General features: G+C 44.9%; 1 protein-coding gene across 3 annotated transcripts in view; it reads right to left on the bottom strand.

The window, feature by feature from the left end:
• Positions 1–12,372, bottom strand: part of LOC135373354 (uncharacterized) — a 95,356-nt gene that overhangs the window by 33,324 nt on the left and 49,660 nt on the right. The window contains exons 10-12 of one of the 3 annotated variants that reach the window (XR_010416424.1): positions 7,686–7,866; positions 7,554–7,612; positions 5,689–6,291 (exon numbers count right to left, since the gene is read on the bottom strand). Coding sequence is in view for 1 of the 3 variants with exons in the window: in XM_064606570.1 (XP_064462640.1) it covers positions 5,661–5,781 (121 nt within the window). In the remaining 2 variants the exon portion in view is untranslated. Of the gene's footprint in view, positions 1–5,660; positions 6,292–7,553; positions 7,867–12,372 lie in introns of those variants that run through there. The other 2 variants (XR_010416423.1, XM_064606570.1) reach the window with 2 other exon arrangements.

Here is a 12,372-nt window from a genome sequence, read left to right as displayed (position 1 = left end):
TTGAGAGGTCCTCTCAGACCCCTCAGAATTTCGTAGAAGGTCCTCTCAGACCTCTTAGGACTGCTTGAGAGGTCCTCTCAGACCTCTCACAATTTCTTAAAAGGTCCTCTCAGACCTCTTAAAAAATCCTGAGAGGCCTCTCGGATACATTTTCACTAGGGCACACTAGGAATTTTGTAGTTCGCGATGAACACCAGGCAGTTCGCTGTGGATCCTCAGTTAAAATTTGCTTGAATTTTGAACAACGACAACTACTACGGTAAACTTATTTGGTGAAAGCATTGGCTGCTGTGTACACATTTGGCATTGAAATGTGTAATGAAACAATCTTCGGACTTAAAATAACGGTTTGCCGGACGCGCGGGCAAAATGAACTCATTATTATATAATAATACTACACCAGAATTTCCTATTCGGTGAATACGTAAAACAACGTGCATCAACATGACAGCGGTTACGAATTCCCGACGCCTTTCAAGCGCTGAGAACTCTGTGCAGCTGGTGTACACGCAATGCAATAGCCCTTTCGACTTCATTCGTATTACAAATCCCGTCCAACTGGACATTTTGCTTGCGTTTATTCTTTGTATAATCAACCACAGAGCAGTGTGATCCAGATAAACATATGTTGTTGATTTAGAATAATCCAGGGCTTACGAAAATGCCACAAACCTCACCGCGCCTACTGTGAACTTGCATTCCGACAGCTTCACACGCAGTCCCCGCGCCGAACGTCCTCGCAGGTGGCGCGCTGTGTCGAGAGTACGGGGAGTGTCTCGTTTGCGCTGCTTCGTAGCTAAAATTCTGGTCTATACGGACACACACACACATACATACAGCTAACGCTAACGTATTAAAACACTGTATGACAGTTATCGGTGTGTGCCATAGAGTTAATATAGGAAGACTCTAGAGAACGTACTTGACGCGCCGTCAATGGGATTCTCCTATCCCCGAGCGTGACCGCCCGGGCGCAGCCATCCGTTGGTCATGGACAGTGTTAGTGGACGAATTTCAGCCCACTAACTACAGCGGAGCTGCTCCGTTTGTGGCCAACCCTGTGCAGTCACGTCGGACGAAACACGGGGGAACCCGCCGACGGAGGGAACGGCGTCCACCGTTGAAGCGAGGACAGCCGTGTAATTGCGTTGAGTACGCACGAAGCTTCGGGATACATGCAGAATTGAGTAGTGCTATCGGAATCACAAGGTGAACGTTGCCATATCAAACGTAAATCATATATTATCTATGAGATTACCTGCGACACCGCCAACCCTTTGCTTTCCACCGACACGGATGAATACGTTTACCGCCTATGACGTATTGAAGTGGCGTTTGGATGATTTGCGAGCGAGGTCAATAAATCGTTAACCATCGTAACGAATGTAGGCATGTATTTCCGAAGGCAACAGAATTACAAAGATGAATACACACAGCATGACACACAGTAAACCGCCATTTTCATGCTGCGCTGCAAACCAACGGGAATCGGAAATTGCAAAAATGAAACCACCCGCCATTCCATGCTCGGGTCTGTCGAGTTTCGTGATATTAAAGTGACCAACGAACGGCAGCACACAAGCAAGTGTTGTAGTGCGAAAATATTCACTGCTTATTTGTTTAACGAATACATATGAGATACGCACACAGTACGCTGAATTTAGATAGCAAGTGATGAATTTAGGAAAACGAGCACGACAAGTTTAGCGGAATGAAGCAGCCAACAGATGGCAGCTCCCGTTGTGGTCACGCTCTTTTGAGCGAGTCCGACTCCCCTGGTGTGCGCCGAGCCGCCACGGTAAACTTGTGCTCCCCGCCATCGTCCGGTCGCTTCAAACGGCGCACCGCCGCCGCCGGTTCTGCCGATCTGCGAGCCACTGTCGGGGTACAAAGTTTTAACTTTTACATTCGCATTTTAGAAACAATGGAAGAAGGCGTAAATCTGCCATCATCATGTATTTTTTTCTTATTTCTGTGGCAATAATAATCCGGCCATTCATTGTATGTAGCAAGCACGTCCATGGTGACCATGACATGATCTTCGACTCTCATATACGTAGTGATCGCCAATTGTGTGATTAGTTGTGAAGTCGTAAACATTAAGCACAAAAATGGAAGATCAGCGACCAGTGAGTGCTTCCACAAACACTGAGGATAATGGGCGGAGGCAAAATATGTTAATGTGACATCTGCTGTGCGTAGTCCTATTGTTGCCAGAAAAACACTTTCTGGAAGGTTTCAGAAATAAATGAGGTAGTGGTAGCTTCAAAGATTTATATTCATAAAATAAGGCAGCATGGCAACATTTTCGTGAGTGTCACAGAGGAGAGTCACAATACAGAGGCGGCGTTTTCGAAAAGTGAAGTATTTTGATAGAATAAGAAGTATTTAAAGAAATTGAAACACTAAATAATGTATTTACTAAAATACAAGCTTTCGGACGGAGTCCGTCCTTCATCAATAAAATATACTTCTGGTGTGAAACGTAAAAACCTTGTAGCTCGGTAACCTTTAATCACATCTAAATGACCACTCTGTAGGCTCGGCTAAGTGTCATCAAATACCTGCGAAATAACTCGAACAATGGCTTATGCCTGACTCTGACGGGGACGCGGAGAGTATCGGTTTCGCTGTGCCGACTCGTTTACCTTCAAAAACGGTAGGTTACCACAGAAAATGCCATCATGTTTGAGGCTATCCAAACTAAATAATGCTCCACTGGTTTTTGCAAAATCTTTGTAAGAATGGAGAAAGCAGGGGGAGGAATTGTGCGGTTATGCTTAACCCAGTTGTAATGGCCAAGAACAGAGTCTTCACGGGAATAATACTGCAGCTTCCTATGACAATAACTGCGAAGAAGTTACAGTAGATAACCTGTTGTTATACGTAACGAAAAATATGTTCGTAAATATGATACGGTCCTGTCCCACTGGCCGAAAACTAGTGAATGAAAAAATATACATGCCGACAGCACTTCCGCAAGACACTGGGGACAACGGTGAAACACTCAAAACGAAAGAAGAAAAGCATAAGCCTTGTAATTCACAAGTGACCGTACGTCACACACGCAAAAATAATCGTTCGATTGTAATACTTATTCTGGTCAACGTATGATGTTAGGTTACTTCGGGTGCTGCCAGGTTGCCGGGCCTACTGGTGTGGCTTCAGTAGAACAAACTTTTTGTGTTCAGTGGGGTAGGTACCCTACTGTTCGAAGGCTGGTACCATTAAAACCGTTAACTATTCTATCAAAAAATTGTTGTTTGGTGAACGTACTTCGTTTCGCCAAGGCAATTATTTAGCAAGACTGAGCTCTTTCCCCGATAATAACAACACAAAATAGGCAAACTGTTGTACGTGATTGAGGAGCATGTCTTGAAAAGGGGAATTATTTTCGATCAGTTGACACTTATTGCGAGAAAGTAGCTTCTTTAGACATTTACGGCCTGGAAAACACGCACGCACACACTCTCCAATGGGTACGCATGGACCAGCATGTTCTTATTTGGCATCGTCCCAACTCGAAAATCAGCCTTGATTCGGATGCTTGTTCTGTGTTCCAAAAAAGCGGCTGTTAAGTTTCTATGATCATCGAGAACACCCCTCTGCTGTTTGTATTTTTTTATTTTGTTTGCCAGAACCCGGTTTACTCGGTCGCCTATTTCTTTCCAGTGGGTTTTGTTTAAAGTCACTTTCATTGATACACTGCTCCGTGAACAGATGCAGATTATCTCCAGACGTCTGTGTATGAATGGACATTGTGACATGCGTCTCCCTTCGGGGACTCGAGAAACATGCCATATCTAGGGGACTCGTTTCCTGCGAGCCCTTTTATGTGTTTGTATACATTTCGTTTTGAGCCACTAATGGGTTTTGGACTGTTTATTTGTGACAATTATCTAATTCTGGGAAGTATCCTTTGTAATTTGCTCGCTTCAGGATTGGAGCATTTCGGAGACCTTCAGTAACGGAACAATCCTGGGGCTGAGAAGTGAGAAATTTACGTGTTTGATTTTGTTTGTGCAATTTGTGGGCGGCACCCTGATTTTGAACAAAAATGCCCGTCGCCCATGTGTAGGGGTCTCGTGATCTGATCTTTTCCAGACTGTCTTGTCGGAAGTCGTCTTGCTGTATATAGATGTAAATAAACTTGTTCCGCTGCGACCTGGCTCTCTCTCCGCGGACCAGACTCGCGTCGTCCCACCACCACCCTTCACGACAACTCTCTTCCCAGGAACCCGAGGAAGAAGTTGACTGCGGTTGTGCAACGAAATTAAACAGAGAAACACGGTAGTCCTGGGAAAATCGCGCAAAAAAAAAAGACCCTCTCCCCGTCATTGACTCCTTGTTTCTTTTTCCCTACCGCTGTGCGCGCAAGCTCCAATTGTGCATTGCCACAGGAGGACGTGTCGGATATCATTTCTTGGTTCTCTCACAATCATCTTAAAACCAACAGCGCTAAAACTAAGGTAGTTTAGTTCGCAAGTGAAAACAATGCCACTATTTTTTGCAACTCATGCATTGATGAGATATGCCGTGTGTACATTATTTCTGATCTGTGTGTAACTTTCGACGCCAAACTCCATTTCCGCGAACATGTCATGGCAATTAGGTCCTCAGCGCTACGAGTGCTATACTCCGTGGGAAGAAAGAAAAAGGAGTATGGGAAACTCCCTTGGGGGTGTCCACGACCGTTACACATATGACTTTTTGCTCCCTTGCTTAAGGTGTTCTCTGGACTCCCTTTCCTTAGGGTGTTCCTCTGGCACCCTTCCTGCAGGTGTTCCTTCACTACCCATTGCAGAGAACGCAATGCATTCTGTTTTCCTCGTATGAAGAAGAGCTGCGTGCGTGCACGTAGTTCTCTTTTGGCTTTTCATTTTCCTCCAAAGCGGCTGCACCCGTTCATCTCTATCTGGCTGCTATGTTTCATTAAATACTTTATCATTCTTGCTACAGGCACGTCTTGGGTCACCTCAACTGGCGACCAGAATGGCGACTCCACCTGCAGTAACCCAGCAAAGAGTGGCTGAAGAAGATAGCACTCGGAGGTTTTGCAGCTCAGGAGTGTTCGATCCCTCGAACGAAAGGTGGAATATGTACCCAGTATCGTTTGAAGGAGCTGTTCATGTGGCTAGGTTCACCGAAGACGCGGACAAATGCAGCCTGCTAATAACGTCTCCAACTCAAGAGGTTTCCAAACATTTGTGCAACCTTGTTCTGCATCACGAAGTTTTGACTGCGGCATATTTCAGGGCTGACCAGCAGACTTGCTGGTCATGATACTCCCAAAAGCAGTTTGAACGCCTCAAGCTTTTCACGACAAAGCAAGGTGGTACGGAGTCACGAAAGGATTTCGTGCAACGCCTTTCGGCCATCATCGCTCACTGTACATGTGAAACTGAAACGGATGTTCGTGCTTGCTCCTTGCTCACAGCATTCATTGTGAGTCTGCGAGACCAACGCGTTCGTGCCAGATTGGTACTGGAAAAGGGGCTGACGCTGGATAAAGATGTTAACTTGGCCGATAACGTCAGAACCTAAAACAACAAAGCCTCTGCCCTGCCTTGCGCGAAGCCTTCCGCAAAATTGTTTACGCATTTTCTTATTTATCACGATGGCGCTGTGAAACCGCCGCATGCACTCGACAAAGAGCTTACCAGCACAGTCCTCTGTCATTGCCGGACATCAGGCCTCTAGAAATAATGCCATGTTCCTGCTCGTACTTCCTGAAGCACACATATTCGGCATCGGATATAGTTTTTTGATTGCACTGCAAGCCTGAAAACGAATAAGACGACATATTTGGGTACTCATAAAGCAATTCAGAGTCCCCCTTTTATAACTTGTCTAGGGTATATCCCCTGTTAGTAGCTTGACTTGTCCCACATAGATATATCAGTAGTAATGTATCAGCTCAAGTATCCGGAAACTCACATCTTCGCCTGGACGCCATTAATTAGCAATTAGAGCTAATTGGGACCCCCCACATTAATCAGGACCCACCAGGGAGTCATTACACTAATTGGGGATCATCTAAGACACGTCCAGACGAAGATGTGAGTTTCCGGCTACTTGAGCTGATAAAAATAAAAAAAATAGATAGAGATAGAGTGGAGAGAAGGAGTATCGTTGAAGATCAGCGACGTCATCTTGTAGAAAGCGGCCCGGAAAGGCCGCTGGGCGACGGAGCACAGAACCAGCTTGCAAAGCATCGCAGCACCAGTTCCGGACATCCTGTGACGTCAGCTGTGACGTCATCATGACATGTCTGGGCAGGTTAGGACAGCTCTGGACATGCAAGGAGAAAAACACTCGTAATACAGAGGCTGGGAAAGCAAGAGTATGCAAACCATCAATAGCTAACAACAAAAAGAATTAGTTACACAACAAATGAGCCCACCAGAACAGGAGCGCAGAACCATGCGACTGCTCCATCCGAGAGGCAGGCAGAAACTGACTCGTAATGGTTTTTTTCTCCTGTATAAAGCCCCACAGCTGCACCCCCTAGGGGTTACTTTCTCAACTAATCTCACAACAAAATTATTAAGAATCACGCCAGCGCTACTCCCGGTCCCAAGGCAGAAGATGATAGAAAATGGCGGGAATGCCCGGACAACAGCAACCAGCACGGGCACGAAAATCGCAAACAAAGCGGGAACAAAGTTGGCGAAAGCATTAGTTACACAACAAATCACCTCACCACAGTAGGAGCGCAGACCGATGCGACTGCTCTCGTCGACAGCCAGGGATCAAGTGACGACGGAGCGAACGACCGCACGTCTTCTCCCAACGAGAGCCAGAGGTGGACTGACGTAAGCGCCACTCTACGGGTGCTACGCATGCGCGCGCTCGTAGCGCCCTCTGCGCGCTCCTACCGCCACCTGCGAGAGGCTAAGAGAGAAGAGCATCCCTGCGCCCTCTTCTCTCGTTGCTCATTGGTCGTGAGGCTAAGTGAGAAGAGCATTCCTGCGCCCCCTGCTGGCCGTTCTCATTGGTCCAGACATCATGCTATTGTCTCAGGGCTACACTGTTTTTTTCCACTAATGCTCCTTTGGTCAATCTGCAGTGAAGCCACGGTATGACGTCATCATGCACCTGCGTGGCTCAAGGACGCGTGCGCTCTAGACAGGGGACCTATTATTTATTGAATCACTATCCCAAGATTATTTCATTTATTCTTCTATAACGATTGCATAGGAAACTATTGCAGAAGAGCACCATGCATGAAAGCTGATCGAAGGAATTCCAAAGTCTTACTAAATGAGACTTGCAAAAGAACAAAATATCCTAACACGTAACTCCATCAACGGCAAATAAGAGGACTAGACACTCAACAAATCAACACAGAGTACGGGTAAACAGGAGCGCAGAACTCAGGGCAGCACTATCGTCAAGACAACAATGTTCCTTGTCAAAAGAGAAAAAAATACTAAGCGTCAACACAGGAAAGCATGCATATCGGGGCATGTCAGAACACGTCAGCACAAATCGTACGACTGCTGGGCAACAGAGGAAAACAAACACTTGAACAGAGTGAAAAAGACACTCACCATCATTTTTCTCGTTCACAGCATTCCCTCATTGTAAATCCGCTCGTCACAAAATCCACCTGCATCGTCGAACACCATTCACCAGTGACGAACCACACATCTCCACCCCATCAGAGGCAGACAGAACCCCACCGAAGCTACGCTCTTCCACTGACGGCCAACGCCAGGAGCAGAATTTGCGTGTCGAGACCCGTCAGTGTCCAAGAGAGAAGTGAATCCTTGCGCCCCCTGCAGGCCGTTCTCATTGGTCGTGACGTCATCCTATTGTCTCAGGGCTACCCTGTTTTTTTCCACTAATGCTCCTTTGGTCAATCTACAATGAAGCCACAGTATGATGTCATCATGCACCTGCGTGGCTCAAGGACGCGTACGCTCTAGACAGGGCACCTGTTATTTATTGAATCACTATCCCTAGAATATTTCCTTTATTCTACTATAATGATTGCGTAGGGAACTATTGCAGAAAAACACCATAGACAAGAGGAGATTGTAGCATTTCATTCCCAAAGTCTTACTGTACAGGAAAAAAAATGGTTCAGCAAGACATAAAGTCACACACCTGTCCCCCTCGCGGTTGCTCTCTGAACTAAATGAATCGCAAAATTATTAAGAATAGCTCTACTCCCATTCAAGGCAGCACTATCGTCAAGAATATGCCTTGTACAAAAGGAAAAAAACTACATGCCGAAGGAAAGCATGTCAGAACAAGCCCAGGCATGTCAGCACATGTTTGTCAGACAAGGGGGGGAAAAGCGAAAAGAAACAAAGAAGGAAACCAGCATCAAACTATTTCTTCTTATTCAAAAACAGTGCTCATCATAAATCTGCCCAGGACAATACACACTATTTTTCTATTGCCACACTTTTTTCCAGTAACGGTCAATGCATTGCTACAGACTGCGTGACGTCATCACATCCTGTCTGAAGAAGAAGACACCGGCAAAGACTCCTATTATTTATTGAATCGCAAGATTATTTCCTTTGTCCTACTCTTAATGACATTCATTCTCTCATTAAAATTCAACAAAAAAGCACCCTACATATTAACGATTTTCACCCCAAATGCTCATCATGGTCATTAGAATTACAGTAAACTACCACTGCTCTTTTAAAATAATACGTGAAACCACTCAACATCACCTCCAGGCTTATGTAATACATGACCCTTTCTATGCTCACACATTCGTTGTCTGAGGCTACACCTGCGAGCAAAAAAGGCGCGGAAGCCGAGTGGGCAAAGTTCCATTCGCGCATTGCGAGGATAAAGGCGGGGAAGCCTGGGAGCAAAGTTCTATTCGCGCATTCCAAAGCACAAGACGGGAACACGATAGCATTCGTATACTATATTAATGATTATTGCATTGCAGCTTAGAAATACTACTACAAAACTATAATTTTAGGAGCCCAACTTTCTATGGAAACTATAATTGCCCTATTACTTGGATCGCTATTAATGAAGCGCTCCAATTTTTTTCTCTCTTCCCATTTCAGCCTTGTCATGCAGGGAAGCAGACTCACATCCAAAATAATTAATTTACACTGAGGATGCCGTGCTTCAGGAATTCCTATCCTGCGCTCAGATGCAAGCATTTCTTTACGGAAACCTTTAACAGCTGACTTCCTCAACATGTCGAACACCCAACAAAATCAAACAAACAATCAGAGAAACCCTCTTCTCAGCTGCACCATGCGACTTTCTTCTTCGTAAAATCGGTGATCTGAGGAAGAGAGCAGCGAAAAATTGCGCGCGCTTGTGCTCGACCTGAAGCATATGCCAATAAACCAAGAAAAAGGCACTCATGTCTGGTATCTGATAGTGCCACATACACAGACGCATTGTCGCAAAGAAAGCACAGGACAGGGATACACAAATTTCCTTAGGTGAGCAGGGAAAAGGCTTAAGACATCAGGAATAATAGCAGAGTCACTGGACATCGCTACGCGGCTAACACAAGATAACAACAACAAGATAATAGCGGCGGGTAAAATTGCAACACTGCTAAACAAGCCCCAACATGCCATCATGACGTCGCAAACCAGGAAAAAGAAGCACGCGCGCGCACACAGCAGCTCAGGAATCCACAAGGAGAGGTGCTTTATAGGAATTTCTACTCCACACACTCAGATACCAGCATTTCTGCACAAATACCTATAACGGCTGACTTCCTCAACATATCGAGGAAAGCGAATACTAACACTCAACATATAACAAAAAACAAACAAATTCCATTCTCATTAACTCTCTCCTCTGCCGAGCGGCTTTCTCCTGCTCTACCTGGATGCTGACTGTTTCCCCTCATCTACATTCTGAGTAAAAGCCGTGAAAGGAGAAAAGAACCGCGAAAAATTACACGCATGTGTGCTCCAATAGCTGTAACTGCAAGAAACCGTAGCGCACGCCAATACACTGAGAAAAAGACACCTATTTCTGCCACCAGATAATTCTTGCATAATGCCACATACACAGTCGCATTACCCTTGCGTAAAGAAAGCACAGGACAGGGATACACAAATTTCCTTAGGTGAGCAGGGAAAAGGCTTAAGACCTCAGGTCACCACACATCGCCACGCGGCTAGCACAACATGACACCAACAACATACTAGCGGCGGGAAGAACTGCAACACTGCTAAACAAGTCCAGACATGCCACGATGACGTCACAAATCAGGGGAAAAAGCACACGCATGCACGCACAGAGGACAACGCATTAAACACACGGAGCGCTCTGGAATAATCGTAGCGTTACCGCACATCGCTACGAAGCTCAACGTCTAACCCAAGACGACAGCAACAAGATATTAGCGAAGAGTAAAAATTGCAACAATACTGAACAAGTCTAGACATGCGACATCGCATACAAAACACTGGTGATCGGGGAAAAGGCCTAAGCCTGCGGCGGATCATCATAGAGCATACACAACTTCATTTTTCTATTTTGCGTAAACTAAACGCGGTCTGCTTGGAAAACGACGTACAAATTTTCTTAGGGAGCAGAGAAATATAGAAATTTGTGCTCCGTGCTCAGATACCAACATTTCTGCTCAAAAACCTGCAAAATTAAGCACTGCTTACTTCGTCAAGATATCGAACACCCAACAAAATCAAACAAACAACCCCACTTCCACTGGTAGAACACTATTCAGCTTTTACGCAGGAGGCTTTCTTCTACATAAAAAGTAGAGAAAATAAGAAAAGAGCAGCGAAATATTACACGCACTTTTGCTCACATAGCTATAAGAGAAAAAAATAAATAAAATAACGACGCACACGCTAATAAACTGTGACAAAGACACCCATTTCTGCTATCAGATAATTATTGCATAATGCTAAATACTCATTTGCATTGGCCCTGCGTGAAGAAAGCACAGGACAGGGATACACAATCTATCTTAAGCGAGCACGGAAAGTCACTTCTACTCGAACAGCTTAATACCATAAAGTCTGAATTTTTGCAAAGAAAATAAAGCTTGAACAACGCTACGAAGGTGACAGACACATACTAACAAACAAACAAACACTTCTTCGAGTCTGTATTATGTTTTTAAAAATAACGAAAGCACACACAAAAAATCAAATCGGCTAGGTAGCCTACCAGACGTTGTGCCTTAAAGTTGGCTGCACGCAATGCGCGGAAGCATGCTGTGAAGCCAACTTGCGGTTTTGCTGGATGCACATGAAGTCCGATTCCAATTGGAAATCGCGCTAAGGACGTGCCAAACGTGGAATTTTCGCAAAATTAATACCAATACCTGGAATTCTGTTCATTTTAGTGGGAATGCTGGCGCTTGTGCTCCATTATTCGAAATTTTCGAATATTCGAATTTCTCGCTTATTAAATTTTCGAATACGAATAGGGTTCGAATATCAACAATATTCGAACAATATTCGAAATTTCGAATATTCGCACACCTCTAGTGAATACTGACACTGAACGATATATAACAAAAAACAAACAAATTCCATTCTCATGAACTCTCCTCTGCCGAGCGGTTTTCTCCTGCTCTACCTGGATGCTGACTTTTCCCCCCCTCACCTACATTCTGAGTAAAAGCAGTGACAGAAGAAAAGAACCGCGAAAAATACACGCATTTGTGTCACAGGACAGGGATACACAAATTTCCTTAAGAGGACATACCACCCCCTGTTTTCTATGTGAACTTTGCATAGGTTTTGTGGCTGAACTACGAGACAGATCGTATTGCGGAACCTTCATTGGAAAGGTGACGTCAAGATCTCTTAACTCTGGGAACTGAAATATCGCTCTAGCGTTGTAATTTTTTTTTACGGACCCCTGAAGGTGGGAACCCTCTGTTTTCTATGTGAACTTTGCATAGGTTTTGTGGCTGAACTACGAGACAGATCGGAATGCGGAAACTTTCATCGGAAAGGTGACGTCAAGACATCTTAACTCTGGGAACTGAAATATCGCTCTAGCGTTGTAATTTTTTTTTAAAAAAGAAAAAGAAATGAATTTTGTCGCTACAGCTTCAAAAAATCCAAATAAATAAATGAAAGCAAATAAAAACAATCCGCTTCTGAGGTTAACCGGAGACATGTTTCAGGATTCAAATGACGCGTTTTTTGTGTGTTTTTAGCATTCTGTTTTTCCGAAAAAGAATTAAAAGTGAGTACAGGCATGCATCCAAGGGCGTTTACCACTGATTCCGGAAGGTGGCGCCGTCCGCTCGCAGCGCCCGAACGTAGTCCGCTCGTAACCATCCGCGTATTGCGCAGCAGCTGATCGGCGTCCGTGGTTTCGGCGGTTCGTCCTGAAGTGACCAATTCGTGGCTAAGTTACGCGTTTTTTTCACTTTCTTGT

The sequence above is a fragment of the Ornithodoros turicata genome, unplaced genomic scaffold, assembly GCF_037126465.1.
Source record: "Ornithodoros turicata isolate Travis unplaced genomic scaffold, ASM3712646v1 Chromosome233, whole genome shotgun sequence".
Taxonomy (NCBI): Eukaryota; Metazoa; Arthropoda; class Arachnida; order Ixodida; family Argasidae; genus Ornithodoros; species Ornithodoros turicata.
This window is presented reverse-complemented; position numbering and strand designations above follow the sequence as displayed.